This window comes from Solenopsis invicta, chromosome 10 (genome assembly GCF_016802725.1).
Source record: "Solenopsis invicta isolate M01_SB chromosome 10, UNIL_Sinv_3.0, whole genome shotgun sequence".
Lineage (NCBI taxonomy): Eukaryota > Metazoa > Arthropoda > Insecta > Hymenoptera > Formicidae > Solenopsis > Solenopsis invicta.
Window position 1 is genome coordinate 17,396,729 of NC_052673.1, and position 17,449 is coordinate 17,414,177.

Genomic DNA, 17,449 nt, shown 5'->3' on the forward strand with positions numbered 1-17,449 from the left:
CTCGGTTAACTAATGTGAAGGCTTGCGATCCCCATACAAGTCGAAATAATTTCCCATGGGACCGTCCCTTATGTGGCACTTCTGCGAGAGAATCAAACATTCATTATTTTTCTTTTTATAAATATTGCTTCGTTCACAAAAGCACACAAATATACAGATATTTACTAATTAAACATTTGCAAAAAATGAATTTTCCAAGTACCATCCATAATCGATCTTTCGCACGAAAAATGCAGAAATCGAGCGTGAATTTATTACGCACGGCGGAATGGATTAACCGTATTTAAGGACACACGATAAGACTGCATAGGGTTACAAATAAATTATCTTCGACGAGTATGAGGAATTGTTCGCAGCGCACGCTCCACACTTATTTCAGGAGAGTCTCCTGGTTACAGATATTGTACTTTGCGATCGGGATCGATCCAGAATCATTCCGAAAATTATATCTGGAATATTTTCTATGCCAGAAAAAGAAAATTTAATCAAGTGCACTTTCCGAAAAAATTTCCAAGTGCTAACGGTAAGAGTTTTAAATCGTAATCGAAAGGAATGATTCAAGATCGCTACGATCGCGCAGGGTCAGAGGTATCACCTGTTGTGAAATTTATATCGGCATTCGTCCGATGCCACGATGTCCATTAGAAGTATGTAGCTAGCCTGCTTGTCTAACCCGAACACCCTCACTTTATACGCGGGAAACATGCGTCTGCGAACAATTTTGCAATCGCAAAAAAAAGACACACACCATACATTAGTTCTTGCCGTTCACTGCTGAGTTTTCGTTACTGTTCCCCGTGAAAACGAGGAGCCGTGCTTAAAATTAACGTTTTTGGAAACGACGCTCTTGATCGGACAACTAATTTTAACGATCCCGACGAGCGACGAATTAATTCTGTTTGATAAATATTTTCCAACGTCAGGAGTAAAGAGGACGAAGACAGAAACGCAGATATCAAAGTTGATGTCACGCGAGTTGAGTCGGAAAACGCTCGGGATCGTTAACACGAGTTGTCCGCGATATATTTGTATTTTTATTATGCGCCTTCGCTTTCCCTACACCACGCAAAACCACTACCTGTTGTGAAATTTGTATCTGTAGTCATCTGCGGCGACAATGTCCAGTAGAAGGATGTACTTGGCCTTGGCGTCCAGACCGGAAACTCGGAACTTCATCTGAGGAAACATCTGCCTAGACCCCCGATCAACACGTACAGTTCGATTAGATCGCTTGCTCGATTGAGACGAGCTAACTTAAACTAAGTGTTGCGCAACTTGGAGCCATACTCGCGTTTATCTTACATCGTTCGCGTTTGATCCTCATTACAATTGATAAAAATACACAATCTCTGCGCGCGTGATGCTGAAAGTGACTTGTCGTTTGCTATCTTTACGAAACACGAAGATAATGCGCGACATTTCCGACGAACAAAAATGTTAAATCTCAATCTAGAACGTATACGTTCTAGAATTCGCGAAAAACTCGTCTTTCGCGAGAAGCAGCTTCAACTCGGAGGGTTTTCGCTCCTGAAATAAGCTCAAAAGGGATGAAACGTGTACGTCCGTGTACGAGTCACGTCGGCGACACCTGGTAGAATCCTGAAAGGTCGGAATAGAAACGTGCACGAGTCAATCCCGGCCGCTGTCAGACGGCGGACGCGCCGTTGGCTTCCGAGGCGCGCGTTCCCTGGAATAAAAACCGGACTCCGTTCCCCGGGCCAGAAACCAACGACGGCCGCGTTGTGCATCCCGGTAGCGGCCGTCGAGAGGTGCATTCGGCCGTGGTGCGCGTCCGAGAAATTATATTTGCTCGACGAAGAGGAAACGCACCGACGTCGCACGAGAGATCTGGAAAATCGTCGCTCGGAATCAGGTTTTTCGGACGAAACGCGAGAGAGATCCACCGTGTGTCGTGCAGCTCGCCGCGGTTCTATAATGAAAGTTACGCGCGACGTGTTTTTCTCGAGAAGAGTCGCGCTTCGAGATTCCATACACGGGGATTACATTGGAGTTGTATCGTCCTGCACGCGCTAATCATGTGAAAAAATAAACATAGTAGCTGCAGCTCTTTTTCTACTGTAAAACTGACTTTTTCTACTGCTCCCTCGGACAATCGGAAAAGTAAACACGTTTGAAAATACCTGCACTCTAATTAACTAGTAACTATCGTCACATGCACTAACGACAAGGTACATCATAATTCGCAAAATTTTTTTACTAAAAAAATGAATAGAATTTAATACTAATAATTGGTGAAATGGTAAATGTAATCCGTAAATTAATGTTCATCACTATCATAATATATCTATTTATATATATCTAGCGCATAATAATACATTTACTATAATAACATATCTATATCTATCACGAAAGTATTCGACATATACTATTATTAACTCTTTTGGAATATGCTTCCCAAGTTTCATCGCACCGAAATTACAGAATTTTATAAAGATATTTAAGAACCGCTATTATACCCTCAAACTTATTGGCACACTTCAACACAAGTAGAGAGTTTCTTACGACGAAAAACTCAATTACCATGATTAGGCGCCATAACTCGCCAAGTTTAAGAAAATAGGCTGAGACATTATAATGTTAGTTAGAGTCGATGATATATGTGTGCAAGACGTCTCGATACGTTTTAGATCCTGTATCCAGCAATAAAGTGTCGTTTAGTAAACGTAAAATAGGGAATTGTTGAATGCGTACTGATCTAAATTGTACCACATCAATATTTTATATTTTTTTACTTAATAGTTGCTTACGTAACTATTATGTAATCACACAATTTTATACTAAATTTTTACATTTTTATAATAAAAGATTTATTATAGAAAATTTTAAACTCATTATAACATATTTATTTGCAATTATTAAAATGATTAAATCGATATTTTTATAAAATCCATCAAATTTCCTAAATCGTACAATCACAAATTATATTAAAATAAATGATGTTAATGTAAAATAAGTCATAATAATAAAATTAATAATTGATATGAATAAAAATATGTCAATATTGCCAAAATAAATTCAAGCCAGCTTTATTTCGACGTCCTCAAATTTTCATTATTATTATTATTATTAAATATTAATAAACCTTTTTTGATATTATTAATAAAGCATCTGTTAATGGAGTATTATATTTTTAATTATTTTAATTCACAAAATCGATATTTTCAAAGGCATTACGATTTAAAAAGTTCACAGATATGATTTAAGCGACCAGTTACCTGAAATATCAAGCTGCAATTTCTAAAGCTCATTTGTGTACAAATCAGTACCACACAAACGAGAAACAATAAAAAATAATTCAAGTGATACGCATTCAGCAACCCTCCCGATTTTTTGTCTTGGTTTGAAGTTTGTAATTGAAGAATATTGTAATTGATTTTAAACATTACAGAAATCTTATAAAGTGTCAAATAAACATTATTTCATACAAGTTTTTGCTCAAGATTTTTATTATCAATCAGAAATCAAGTTAATGACTGATTTAAAAAAGGTCGCGAATAAGGGCTGTTGAATATCGATCGAGGGCGGTTATTGAGAAGGGCCGGTCGTTCGTCTCGCGACGTCAAAAGTATCATGGGGATTTCTGGTAGCATCTGCCTACTGTCTGTCCGTTGAGACGTTCCCCGTCGAATTTCGGCGCGAGCGAGGACAGGACAGGATCTCGGCTCGGTGGCGCGTTCGCTCGCGAGAAACGAGACGCCGTTCTTATTCACGTCAAGGAAGAGACATTAAGCCGGATTATCCGCGCTATGTGAGCCAAAATATCCCGCGGGAGGAGACGCGCGCGAGAGAGTCCTACGATGCTGCCGGTGTTGCATAGCTAAGAAAGTGCTTCAGGAAACCGATGTCCTTTATTCGACGACCACATGATTGCTCGATTGCGTAACATTAAGATATTTTATCTCTATGGCGCGAAAAATGTTATTTCGTTACATCACGCGTTCCGTCTTTACAACATTAATTCGATGATAAGGTACAAAATCATAAGAGTTGTGCTGGGTAGATAATTTACGACGCGAACAACCTATACAAAATCCGATGGTATTTAGCAAACTTGAAAATAATTAATTAAACAAAGATGCAGACGGACGCGCTGCAAATTTCTTGGATATTTAGCGCGAGCGTCATACGATATTTAATTGATTCAAATCAAATCATCAAATTAATCAATGGCACAAGTGCGTCACTGGTCTGCATGTTTTCGATCGATTGAAAAGTCAATCGGACGCGTGTAATCAGTCTTGCCTTTAATGTATGTTCATATTGCGAAATTAATTGCTATGAAAATATGTAAAACTAAACAAAAAATATGACATTCATGGATTCTGAATGCATATTTTAAAAACAACGCTTTTGCGATGGCGCTATATTATTTAATGCTCACGGAGGAAAGTCTAGAAAAAACCGGACGTACGTTATCACTATGAAATCATACGCAGGGTTAAGAATCATCCGGTTGTCTTATATATCATAAAGTAGAAGCAGCGTGGCGTCGATTTCTCGCGCCGCGAACGCGACCTTCTCTTCCATCGTACATAACTCTCTTGTCAGCTGGTATAAGCTGCTTAATGAGCGACAATACGGGTAAACAAATTATGAACCGGCCGCGTTGTCACTGAGGTTGCTGAAAGCTAATAAATCGTCCGATAAACGCGCCTTTGAGATATCTCATTTTCATCGCCGGCGCAGATCCTTCTTTTCTCAGCCGCTGCACTTAACGACGTATCGTCGCACGAAACGGTTCGATAAGAAGACGCTTGCCACCGATCGAAAGCAGCTGTCCGTCCCGAATGACATACGACTATCATATTTCCCGCACCCAAATTTCGGGATACATTTGTCGATCAGGATTATCGCTCATTACGTGTTGTAACAGATCAAAATAACCAAAAGCAGCGCGTGATCCTTTATACGCTTTTTACTATTCCATTTATGTGATCTCTTTTCAAAACATTTTTCTCTTTACATATGTATTTATGTATTAACCCAATAGTACTCTACTCGTATTTTTCTAACTATTCTGCGTGGAAATTTATCCACATGATTAAGAATTTTTTACATTTGAATGAAAATTTTTTTACATTTTTTCTGCTTTATATATATATATATATATATATATATATACTATATATATATATAACTTTATTCTTAAGACTGTTGTGCTCCCGATAGAATAGACACGACTGACTAACGGAACGGAAAAGAATTTAGCCGAAGCTCTCGAAATTACAAATACAATAATTAATGCTATATTTGGTTCTCTGTGTGCATTTGCCCACAATCTTTTCTTACGTACGTGTGACGAGATGCTGGCTTACTGATATAATACGGAAATATATTTATTCGAAGAACGTTAGATGTAAATAGCAACTGATTTTACAAATGAAATAAATAAAAGAAATTGTTATTAATTATATAAATTTTAAGATAGCAAAAAAGTCATGTTTGAATATGCAAGATAAAATAATTGAACTAATACTATTTTAATGCAAAAAATCTTATTAAATATTATTTTAAATTATCGAAATTTTAAGAACGAAAGCTGTATTTAACTTAAATTAGCACTTGAAAATTCAAGCACAGTAGCACTCTAGGGTTTTAATACAAAAATGGAATATATTTTATTAAAGACACAATACACACACACGTGTGTATGTGTGTGTGTGTGTGGGTGGGTGTGTGGGTGGGTGTGTGTTTTATATATTTGTATACTAATAAAAAAAATTGACATGAATATGTTAGTAGTACTATTCAAATAGCGAATTTACATCACACAAGTAAATATTACTTGTTTGAAGTAAATATTAACTGGTTTGATATAAAATAGGTATTTGAATAGTACTAATAACACATATTTATTTGATAGATCAAGTAATTTTTTTTCTCAGTGTGTACATGGAAAAAAAGTTTCGCTAAAGTATCTAAAAATTTAGCTATACAGATTTGAAATTTCGTTAGAAGTTAATTAAATATATAGAACGCTAATCAAGCTAATAATTATTAGAATGTCGAAACTTTTTGCTTATCATTCTTGAACGGATAATTATTTTGACATTCCAACATTATTTCCAGATCCGTATTCAGTTAAATTGTTAGATATTATAGCAAAACCGTTCTCTCTATGTCGTTGCTTTCTAAATGCACTTTAAATTAACTCGAGCGATGAAAAATGGATTTAAAGATTCAAGACTTTTTCATAGCACTGTTTATTTTAAAAATTGTACCGGGGGACCTAGTTTCCTTTAGAAAAAAGGCATGACATTCCTCAAGAGGCGCCGTTCGGCTTTAATGGTCATCCTCCTCCCAGATACGGGAACGGACTTTCGAAGTCTCAAGATCGGGACCTTAGTGGAGCGGGGCCCCGAGCCATCAGAAGTATTCATCGGGTAGGATCCTCATTACAGTTTATATTGCTGTCAGAAAGAACGAGAAATTAGGTGCCAGATCTAACCTCGTCGCTGTTGTCGACGCCGTGCCAGTGTCTATGCCGGCAATAATACTAAAAATTAGATCGTAAAAGAAACGATCGCACGCACGATAAATCGTATCCGAGAAAATTAAAAGAATCTACACAGGATACGACTCGGTCGATGATGGCATTCTTTTCTACGATTTCTATTTCGAGCATACCCGTGGTAATAATAAAAATCATGTAATCTTTCGATGTCTGCGTGAAATTCATTTATTTAAAATTCCCAAAGAGTAATATAAATTATGGGTAATCCTATTAATTTCAAGGCTGTCGGAATAAATGAAAACATGATGCAATAATCTCTCAATATATCGAAATTTAAATTTGAAAAAAAGTTAAGAAAAACACGACGTGAAACGAGGAACTGACGGTATTTTCTCGCGTTTTCTCATTTATATATGTACGACGCTACGCCTATGGTTCGCGATTATCGCTATTAAATATGTAGCGTGAGCGACGATACAATTACATCGGAAAAACGATAACGGCAGCCGTGACGATATCGCGTTATGATTGATTCGCGAAGGTATCGCGCGGTGAAACAGAATAGAATACAAAATAAAGCGCGACATAAAACGAGTAACTTTGTCGAGGCACCTGCTCCGTCCGACATTCGATCATCCGGCGTTCCTTCCTCGTTTGTAATGCTTCGTCCCGGTACAATGTTCAAAGGGCTTTACACATAGCAATCTTCCTCTCTTTCTCTCTCCCTCTCGCGAGCACGTCAGTTTATTCCCATATGGCATATGGTGTACTCCCATTTTCGAGACTCCCGATCGATCCACAGCGCGAACTTATATCGCGGATGCCATCGCTAATAAGTTGCGAGATGCTAATCTTTTTAATCGATATATATATATATATATAATTTATGCTTTCTCTCGTCCACGATGATCACGATGATCGCAATTAACGACTGGACAGACCCATTCTTTTTATAACAGCATATAATCTTGTCAGATTAATTGTAACTTTGACTCTCTCTATGTGTCTCGATAATTTAACTACAATTAGCATATGCAGATACATTTAATTAATTGCACGTTATGTAAATATTAATTAAACATGTAGATATATTAATTATACATATATGTAGACGTGACACAGAGCTTACGTATTTTTATCACTTTATTTCAATCATTTCGATTATTTCAACTTTAACCTCACCGAAATTGCTCCTTCTCCCTTGTGTGTTTCTCTCTCTCTCTCTCTCTCTCTCTCTCTCTCTCTCTCTCTCTCTCTCTTTCTCTCTCTCTCGCTGCACTTTGCCTCGTGCGCGCGGAAGTGGTCTGCCAGTTTCGGGTTTAACCACAGAGATGCACTTCCGGGACACCCAGTACATCCATCCCCGGTACTGCGCTTTCCGCGGTATATGGCAGGTGGAAGAGAGATCGCTTCCACGAAACCTCAGGAGCCCGCGGTGATGTGCAAGAGTACGACGACGACAACGACGAGACGACGACGACGACGACGACGATGAGCGGAGCATGCACATGTGCATCCTCTCCTCACCGACGCGCACACACGCACATATGCGTGTCTCTCTCTCTCTCTCTCTCCCCTCTTCTCTCGCAGAGACGTCTCGCACGAGAGCTTTCCTCGTCCGTCCTATGGACAGCCACCGTCGCTGTCCTTCTCTCTCTCTTCTCACGTATTTGTTTCTTGGACGGCGCTAATTTTCGACGTTACGGCTCTATCGGCAGGGCCCGATCTAGACGCGGCCTCGGGCGTTCTTTCGGCGTTTCGTGCCGGCCCTCTGGCTTCTGCCTTGTTAACAAGAGACGGAGAAACGTTGGAGAAGCGGTTGCACACCGATCGAATATACACGCGTATACCGCACACACGCGTACACTGCTTTGCTTGACGAAACTCTCATTGCGTCTATAATCGCGATGATCGTCGATCGTTAATGCAATGATACGTAATATCTTCTCATTGAATATCGATCACAAATGTTTGGTAAAAATAAAGAAATGAAAAAGTGTGTTTCATGGAGGTATTAATTTTCTTCTTAATATATTAAGGTCATTAATGTTGATAACATTCAATCATTTATAATTCCAACACCTTCCTCTCTTTATCTTCCATCAATTCGTTACTTATATAACAGGACGTAAAAATAAAAAAAAAAAACTTATCGTTCGCATATAAAGTTCTTGGGCGAAAGTGATCCCTACGAATAATTTTATTCGTGAGCATCGCAGTTACGTAAATTTGAGAGCCTCATTCGAGCGGACATAAATAAAGAGCAGCTTACTCCTCGGGAAATATCTCTTACGATATTGTCGATGAGTAATGACGACAAATAGGGGAGAAAAGGGACGGCGCGAGCGAGCATACAGGTGCACGTTGCTGCTGCCGATGCTGCCGCCTCTTCTTCGTCGCTACGAGAGTCGGAGTCGCGCCGATATCTCGATGGAGATACACCCGCCGTCGGTTCGATGAAACCAACCGCGGATTTACGACGCGAACGAACGCGCGATAGGTGTATCGGCCTACGTAATCGTCGTGCGAATCGCGCCTTATTTACGACACTTGATTATGCACGCTCGTTTCGCGCTTCCGAAAGGCGATATTTCTCCAAAGCGCGAACGCACTTATTAGGGAAGCGAGCGGAGGAATGTGAAACCGAATGGATTTAAGCGCGAGAGTGCGAATAAACGATCTAAATACATTTTCAAAATCAAATTTCTATGTCGCATTCGAGAAATTGGAAATCTGTTTTATCGTGATTGTATAAATACAACTTTTACTGATTTTCGAGGGTCAAATAGAGAGAGAGAGAGAGAGAGAGAGAGAGAGAGACTCCCCCTTTATCTCTTCACGCTGCAATTAAGAGTGGCCTCGAGCCCTTCACGTGCGTGGTTTCTTACGCGGCGCTGAGAAATTCAAACGACGTGCCGATGGAACGTTACGACTTTGCGCGACTAATCGTTACGATTTCTCCGGGTCGTGGCCGGAGGCCGTAGAAAAAGAAGCCTCGTTATTAAGCCCGACGAGAGCGAGCTCCCCGGTAAGGCGTAACGACGCGGCGGCGTGGCCGACGCGGCGCGGCGGACGGATAATGCTCGTCGTCCGGCAACTGTAACGCGCATACCCGCCGCATCGCCTTTATGCAACGCGCGCCGAAGAGGCTAGATCCTCCCCGATCCTCCCCGTCCCCACCGTCACGCACTCGTCGATAAATCGAAGGGGGGAATCGTTATTTACGGCGCGTCATTACACGCGACGGGGACGCGCCACCGAAAGAATCCCGCGCAACCCGGTAGCTTTAAGTTAATTTATTTTATCGCTAAGAGCGCGCTGCGCGCCCACCGATGATTTGCTCTCGCGTCCCTTTCGCATGCCCATTTATTTCTCTCTGCCCGCCAATCTCTACCGCTCCTTATCGCCTTCCTCTCCTTCCTCAACCTCCCGCCGATCTCAGGTCACATAACGGGTGTGACACCGCGAATCGCGCTACGTAAAAGTCCCCCCCCCAACCTCCCTCCACTAAGTTTATTAAGAGATTGTTAAATCGATTGAGAACATTTTTTTTTTGTTTGTTGCTTTCTCTATAAATTGATTCGCGCGTACAATTAAAATCAATAATTTCTGAATTGTGCGTGCTTCATCGATATGATATATAATTTGTAAATTTTAATAGAAATTTCCTAATATGGAAGATACGAGCGCACAAGCGAGCTCGGTCTCTCTCCGTCTCGACCCTTTCTTCCGGAAGCACCGGTTGCAAGGACACGGTTCATCGCATCCTTCACGCTCCTTCCGAGCTAAGAAGCATAAAGTATGGGTTTAAGAAACCGCACGACCGTACTCTCGGCGCAAAAGAGCCGCCGCGCAGAGAGGAAATTAAAAAATCCCCCCGAAACTGCACCGTAAAACTGCCACGTCGCGAACCCCGCCCCTCCCCCTTTCCCCCTTCCCCTTTTCGTCCCGAATCCCGATGAATCAATCGCGCCGTTTATTATAATACAAAATTATCGCGTGCACCTCCGGCGTCGTTGTTTTAATCTGCTTACGTCCCGCAAATTTATCGACGCGCCCCGTAACGCCGTTTTTCTCAGCGCTTCGACGCCAGGAGGAAGCAAAACACGCCGGAAAAGGCGGGGAAGGGAGCGTAGCAAGGAGAAACGGAAGGAGGCGAGGAGAGGAGGATTTTATGGGACGACGAAGGGCAGGACACAAATCTATTCGCGAACTGACAGTGAAAAAGAGAAGCAAGAAGAGCGCAAGGAGAGGAGAGTCACCTCTCCGCCACCTTCTTCTCCTCCTCCTCCTCCTTCTCGCCGCTCCGTTCACTCCTCTCGGCTGCGCGAGAGTCTTGTCGAACAAATCGGTACAAACGATCGTCGTAAAGCAGTTAAGGTCGGGTTTATATACGCCTTTCTACCGTAGGGCCCCGCGTAGAGGGCCCCGAAGAGAGATGAGCGGGCGTGATAGGGAAACCGATAGTCGCCGCTCTCTGGCACTCCGCCAGAGTTTCGAGAGCTTTCTCTCCCTTCAACCTTCGGCCGCGTCTCCTCTCACGGGAGGACCCCCGCAGCGAAGAACTTTTTTAACCGGATCCAAGAGAGGAGGATCGATGGAACATACCAAAGTTTCTCCGAACCTTTCGTCCCTTTACGGCCGCGATTCGAACGGAAAAGTAACGCGTGTCTTTGTTTCAGTTTCGAAGAGTCGAAAGAATTATTTCACCTATCTCACAGTCTTTATGGTTTCAACTTATAATTAGATTAGTAATCTTTGTACAAGAATCGTAACGATCACCTACCACACTTAGCTATTGATTGGTACGACACATGCGATTCGAAGAAAAAAATGGTGGAATCACGTTGCAGTGCGTGAAATTAAGAACTTGAAAGGAATCGGATCGCTAACCGAGGATACGTCTCGAGTGTCGAGCGCGGACTCTCTCCGATCGCTTCCTGTTGCTTCGAAGGACAGCGGGCAACAGCTTCGTGATCGAGGAGACTCCGTGGTAGCTCCGGTATAATTCCGGGCGTTTATGACTTGCCAAGAACAAATAATAATTTAGTGGGCGTCTCCGGCCTTCACCCCCTGCTCGGGAGGAATCCCCCTCCTCCGCCCCTCTCCCTCTCCCTCTCCCGACAAACCCCTTTCTCGCCGACCACACTGTATAAATAACGAGTGGCGCCAGCCGAACTTCCACTGTTACATTATCTCTTATGGTTTACACGCTATAGGGCACGCCACGGCCATCATTATATCTCTCGTCTTCGTTCCGTGCGTGCGCGCCACACATCCGCGTGCGTGCGTGTGCGTGCGTGTGCGTGTGTGAGCGCGGAGGCTCTCCACGTCGTGATCTCGCCATGCGGCCCCGTACCTATAGGATTTCTTATTAGTCCTCTTCAACTCAGGTGTGAGAAACTCGGAGAACTCGGCTCGATCGTAATGACGCACGATCGATTACGTACCGGGTGTCGTAAATTTACAGCCGCTATATAAATAAAATATGACGGAACGGATTGCCGTGACGTAAAACATTTTCTTATTAAATTTAACACTTGCGATATTTCGCGCACTTCCTCTGATTTTTTTCTTCGTTTCTGAATTATGGCGTGTAACATAGCAATTGACGATGACTTATAGTTGGTTATTTGATCCAAGCCTTTTTTTTAGAGAAGAGAATAATATGCATTGATATAATAGTAGTATAAATGTGGTCTATAGCTTTTGAATTAATAGAGACTGCTGTAAGTGGAGTAACAACGTTCCGTGCGGCATGTAGCGGCAGCTGGTGAATGGCGAGGTACCTATTAAAGTCCTTCAGATAAAGCGCAAGATTAGCTTGCCCGCATAAGATCGCTAATTAATCAGATCCAGCTTGTCGCTGCCGGCTTAATAACGCGCCTGTGATATATGCGTATAAAGCAACGATCTCACAACGCTCGGGACTCGCTTCACGCTCGAGAGAAGCCGATCGATACTTCATTATTTACCGTTTTATCAAAACGCTGATAAACGCGATCGATTCGATTGACAAATTTCCTTTTACACCGACGCGCGAAGTGACGAATGAAAAGTCGTTATTTTCGAGAAAATTAGAAGAAATCCGACAGTAAATGAGTCGCTAAAAAAAAAAAAAAAAAAAAAAAAAAAAAAACGACGGACCCGCGAGCGCGGCACTCCCGAATTCAACATCTTTTTGTTGCACCCCATCTCAGCGTTTCACATTGAATTCACACTTTCCACGCCGTGAGAAAGGGGTTGGCTCGCGCGTCATATTCAAGTGGCGTAGGTTAGGCCGAAGGCGAAGAAGACGCCCGTAACAGCTTTCTATTTGCATACCACCGCCTCCCCGCGTTTTCATCCGCGAGGCCCCCCCTTTTCGACACCACCGTTATTTGCATTCAGAAATTGGCCGTCGACCGCCGTGCAGCGATCTCCTTCCTTCCTGCCCGCCTGCCTGCCTGCCTGCCTGCCTGCCTGCCACGCCACGTTCTCGTGTTCTCTCCCTTCGTTGTCCTTGCCTTCGGAAATTTTGAATGAGCCACCAGCTCGACCGAGATCCATTTACTTCACGGTGAGAATAGTGTCACCTTTAATTATTTTAAAAGTCAACGCAACAAAAGTGTTAATTAATTAACCTACACACGTTTCATTCAAAGCATTTCATAGGCTTTATATAAATATAAATTACGGTTTAATCCGTTCAGACAGCTTATGAATATATTTTTAATATACATATATTAGCATTTCCAACTCGTCAAATAGGATACAATGTGTCTAGATATCTGTTTGAAATTTACAATCTATCAACTCGCGATATGGATCGTTCAACCGGTATAGCCCACATTTCTTGAGTTCGTGCTGACTCGTATAAATGTATTTATGCGAATAAATTGTGTGAGTTGAATTTTCTTCAGTTCCCAATCGTCAGAAAGATATACTCGGTTTGTCGAGCACGGTGCGTCGATTTTCTCCGATTTTTTTTCCTACCCACTAAGTGAACAGGGGAGAGAATATTCTTCTACGATGTATCCAAAATTTAGTCTTAACGCAGCAATTGTGACGAGTAAGAAATTAAAAAAAAAAAAAAAAGAGAGAAGATGATTCCATCGGACGCAAGAAACTATAATTATCCCCCTTCCGCGCGCGCATATCAGCCCCGACAGTTTATATTTCGTAATTATAAAAATGAACGCGCTGTTGTGTCCATCAAGATTTAAACCAGCTGTAATGTACGTAATACGATGGCTGGCCATTAACGCGCCGCGTTGTTATACATTCGTGCGATACGAGCAGCGCGAGTCGAGACGAAATGTGTCGCGAGGCGCTTAATTAGACACTTCATGGACGCATCTATCGTGTTCAAGGACTGATAACGTTACACCTTATCGCGAACTTGACTTGATCATTCGGCTATTATCTATTTCGTAATTGAACGTAATAATCGCCGATCACGATTTGGGCTAATCGTCCGTGTATCGCGTTTCTCGATCCCTTTTCAAACGTTCCGTTCAGGTAACGGCGTTTTTGCATTCCGTATTGACAATGTGCATTCGGAACGTCGGTACTTTATACCCGACATTAACCGAGAAGACTCATCCACGTCACTCATTCACGATGTCGATGCCCTATTAAGTTCGAGCGGGCCCGCTTTCAACGTGTCCCGTCGAGTTTGAAGCGCGTCGAAAAAGTTGATCTTGACGTATCGCGAAGAGAGAGAGAGAAAGAGAATATAATAGGTATCGTGCTCTCTACTGATGACGGATAATAAAGCTCTCGCACCTGTTTGAGGCGCACGTCAGATCGCAATCGCCGTTTAATCCTGCCGTTGCAACGGCGGGCGAGCAGCGCGCGGCGGCAATTTTAAATTAATATATTCCCGCGGAATTCGATCCGATAACGTCTATCCGATCGCCTCTTCCCCGCGGCTCGATAACGAGCCGAGGGCATCGGCGTACGCGCGCTCGCTCGCCGGCGTACACGCGGCAGCAGCGGCGCGCCGATCGATGGATCACGGCCGATCGATCAAGATCCGGCACCGCACACGTACAACCGGCACAACCGGCGGCGCTGCCGTGAAAGCCAGCGTGCGCTTTTATGGATTATTATGTGGCGTAACGCGAGGAAGGGCTAAAGTTACATCACACGTCGGATTTATGAATCGTTACCGTCGGCAACATATCGAATGCACGCGTAAATGCTAGATATCATTTCACCGGTGGGTTCGATTTTGTTCATCACACCGGGATGTAAATTGTTCTGAGAGAGAGAGAGAGAGAGAGAGAGAAAGATCGTCGTCGCGACCTGCGCGTTATAACAAATTTTACGTGGAATTTTCCGCGCCACCAAGTGCCGCGGAATCACACGCGAGCAAGACGGCTCTTTCCACGCGACTGTCCGCCTCGCGACACCGATTTATCGCGATCGGTGAACGCGGGTCGTGGTCAGCGCGCTTCCGCGTATGACATCTCGTGATTCCGTCCCATTTGCGTTATTCCGGCGTTTATCACGCGTACTTAAAGCGCGACCTTAAAGACGACGCATCCCGACGTAGATGGCACAATGCCGCTCGACACAATAAATAACTGTCCGGCGCGGTAATTTGATGCAACGTGTCCTACAAAGAACGGAAATTTATGGCGCGCGCATACCGCGCACCGCTATCCTCGAACTTCACCCGCATTTTTATTTGCGGACTGTACCTGAAAAACCGTCGCGCATAAGCAAATCGCGAGCACGATTATCCCGGCATCGGTGATGAATGGTCCGCGACAAACGGCAAGAAAATGTCGCACTTTATGCGCAAATGTATCGCCATGACAATGCAGCGTATTTAACGCCTCATTACCTCGTCGCATGCTAATATATTCGCAATAACCTTCCGGTACGTGGCATTGACTACCAACTGTAAATACCAATTTCTAACCGTTCATTATCAGTTAAGAAAGTTTCATTTGACAAAGAAATTTTTAAGTAGGATTTCTAAATAGTAATAATAAAGTTTGACAAAATCCAGTAGTGAACACATGACGACGAAAAGATCAGTAAAAGGCGTTGAGAAACGTATAAACTGATTTCGAACAGCAGAGACGATAACACAGACGTAAATAAAATTTCTTTCACCTCCTCTACTTTTTGAAAAAAAGGTCCGTGTTTTTTTTTCTCTCTCGGAATACTTAAATTTTGTTGAAAAAAATTTAGCTATTCGATGGCAAAGCTCGACGATGGAAATTCAATCAATATGGATGCGTGACTTGCATGCAACCGACACGCGCCGAGTTTCGCGTCGATCGTTAAACGCCGCTCACGGTGTGAAAAGTGCGGCTTTCCACGGATAGTTGGAAGCTCACGAGCAAGAAAAATCATTTTAAAACGCGGGTTCAGCACTCTCTCGAGCGTCACGCCGCGCGGCACGGCGGCGGTGGCGCGCGGCAGCGCGCGCAAAACAGCCTCGCGTGCGAGGTGATACGATGGGATGCACTATCTCGTAATCGCGTGTACGGGCTTTTGTAGCCTTGAGACACGCCGCCAAGTGCCGTCGAAGATAAGGACACTCGCGTTTGAATAAAATAAAAAAAAAGAGGAAAAAACACGAAAGAAGAAAGAGTGCGAGGAAGGAGGGAGGAGCGAGCGAGCGACTGGAGAAAGGAAAGAAAGAGAAAAACGTGAACGCGGATAAAAAACAGTGTTGAAAGACGTTAAAAGAAATCCGAACGAATTTGGGTTGGGTGGTTTGATGTTGAAACGGATTCGCGCGCGATAATAACTTAATTTAATAACACATATAACGAAATATCAAGAAGAAAATTAATTGCGAATGTAAAGAAAGAAATGAGATGTAACAAGGCGCAGTGGAGAGGCAAGAACGAAACGAGACAAGGTGGTTAAAGACACGAAAAGCCTGTCGACCGGCGAACAAATAATACGATAAGAGCCGCTGGGGAACGGACGATTTGTTCTTGTTCTCCTGTTTTAATGTAAAGCCGCGGAAAGGATCGGCGGCAGCCGCGGGACAACCTGTCGTTACGTCGGTCGAATCGCGAATGAAACCAACTGAAATTACGCAGTCTCGCGTCTCTTCGCATCGCGCGTTTTCTGTTTTTATTCATTTATTTATTTATTTTTCCATACGCGAGACAGTCTGCGTGACGACTCGCGCGGCGAGCGAGGCCGCGTGAGGGAAAGGTGTAGCCGATATACCATAAAGCCGTTGGAGACAAAGTGCCCGCGGCACGTACGAGCGCGGTAATGAATTGACGCTTTGGCTAATATTTATGAGCGGTGATGCAAGAATGCGGCGATTACATCCCCCCCCCCTCCCTCGATTTGTGTAATTACCGGGCGCGTGGAATGCACGGGACAACTATCGTTTAACTAGCACGGAAAGATTATAGGTTTCGAATACGTTACGCTAATATCCCGCGAACAGGAGCGACGCTTACGTTATTCCCTTTCTTTTTATTTATTTTTTTTTTTTCTTTATTCGTGTGTGCATTTTCGACACGGGGGTCATTTTCATCTCGTGTCTCCAAAATGGTGACCGCGGCGGTGGTCTTAAATCAACGCTCATGCAACGCACACACTCGCGTCTACGTGTCAATTTCTTCTCTTTCTTTTTTCCATGTGACGAAGCGTAAAGCGTAAAACGCGATACTTTGCAGGCGGAAAAACTAGCGGAACGTGAGAAGGCTTAAAGTCGTTCAGTGTGCCGATATCATCGCTCTTAAAGAGTATGACCCAAAGAGAGAGAGAGAGAGAGAGAGAGAGAGAGAGAGAGAGAGAGAGAGTGGAGGGCGCCGAGAAAGAAAGAGAGAGAGAAAAAAAGTGCAAAACGAGACCAGACGCTTTAAAAAGAAACCCGACTATTCACGCTCGATTCTTCATACAACTCATTCCGAAATACGACGAAATCGAAATGTCGACTCGCCGTTACGAACTGTCGGTTTCAATATCCTGACACGAGAGAGACTTCCTTATTAGCGTCACGCG

General features: G+C 43.2%; 1 protein-coding gene across 8 annotated transcripts in view; it reads right to left on the minus strand.

The window, feature by feature from the left end:
- The window catches only part of LOC105197768 (optomotor-blind protein), a 90,883-nt gene that overhangs the window by 55,903 nt on the left and 17,531 nt on the right, over window positions 1-17,449 (minus strand). For 3 of the 8 annotated variants that reach the window (XM_026131594.2, XM_026131593.2, XM_026131592.2), the window contains exons 3-4: window positions 1,079-1,192; window positions 596-709 (exon numbers count right to left, since the gene is read on the minus strand). In XM_026131594.2, coding sequence (XP_025987379.1) covers window positions 596-709; window positions 1,079-1,192 — 228 coding nt within the window. The remainder of the gene's footprint in view (window positions 1-595; window positions 710-1,078; window positions 1,193-17,449) is intronic. The other 5 variants (XM_026131598.2, XM_026131595.2, XM_026131597.2 and 2 more) reach the window with 2 other exon arrangements.